At 67.5% G+C, this 692-nt stretch overlaps 1 protein-coding gene across 1 annotated transcript in view; it reads left to right on the forward strand.

The window, feature by feature from the left end:
- DNAI2 (dynein, axonemal, intermediate chain 2) overlaps window positions 1–692 on the forward strand; it is a gene marked incomplete at both ends in the record, with an annotated part of 2,390 nt that overhangs the window by 1,109 nt on the left and 589 nt on the right. Inside the window, 2 exons of the mRNA XM_010077146.1 lie at window positions 1–30; window positions 289–422. The exon at window positions 1–30 is cut by the window's left edge and continues 107 nt beyond it. Coding sequence (XP_010075448.1) covers window positions 1–30; window positions 289–422 — 164 coding nt within the window. The remainder of the gene's footprint in view (window positions 31–288; window positions 423–692) is intronic.

Raw genomic sequence — 692 nt, forward strand, 5'->3', positions numbered from 1 at the left:
GAGTCCTTCTCGGCCTCCACTGACGGGCAGGTAAAGGGCAGGGATGCCAATGTCACACTGGGATGCTGGTGTCACATGGGGACATCCGTAGCAAGCGCTGACAGCCCAATAGATCATCCCCTGCCCCTCACCAGCTGCGGCACCACGGGGACCAGACCCCCCAGGTTGGCATGGGGCGCTGCCTGGCTCCAGGATGCTCAGCATCCCAGTGCCCGCGGCTGAACCAGCAGCAGCCCCCTCCCCTCAGCCCCTGCCCTGCAGCCCACCCGTGCTGCTTGTCCCCTGCAGGTCCTGTGGTGGGACATCCGCAAGCTGTCCGAGCCCACCGAGTCGCTGGTGCTGGACATCACCCGCAAAGGGCTCCTGGAGAACGCCCTGGGCGCTGTCACGCTGGAGTTTGAGCCCACCATGGTGAGCCCCCTGCCCTGCCGTCGGGGTCCTCTGCCCACACACAACCAGTAACCTCACTGGGCAGGAGCGTGAGCTGAGCCAAAGTGGGGGGCAGCGCCCGGTCACCCCCGCGGGCAGGGCTCCAGGGTGTTTCAGTCTCTAAATCCCCCAGATCATGACGGGTCCCAGGGCTCTGTTCTGCCCCGGCGCTGGGTCCCCCCTGCTCAGACAGCAGAGCCCCTCACTGCCCCCTGCCCTGCCGGGTCCCCAGCCCGCTGACGGCCAATCCGGCCTTCTCCCCC

Source organism: Pterocles gutturalis, unplaced genomic scaffold (genome assembly GCF_000699245.1).
Source record: "Pterocles gutturalis isolate BGI_N339 unplaced genomic scaffold, ASM69924v1 scaffold24063, whole genome shotgun sequence".
Taxonomy (NCBI): domain Eukaryota; kingdom Metazoa; phylum Chordata; class Aves; order Pterocliformes; family Pteroclidae; genus Pterocles; species Pterocles gutturalis.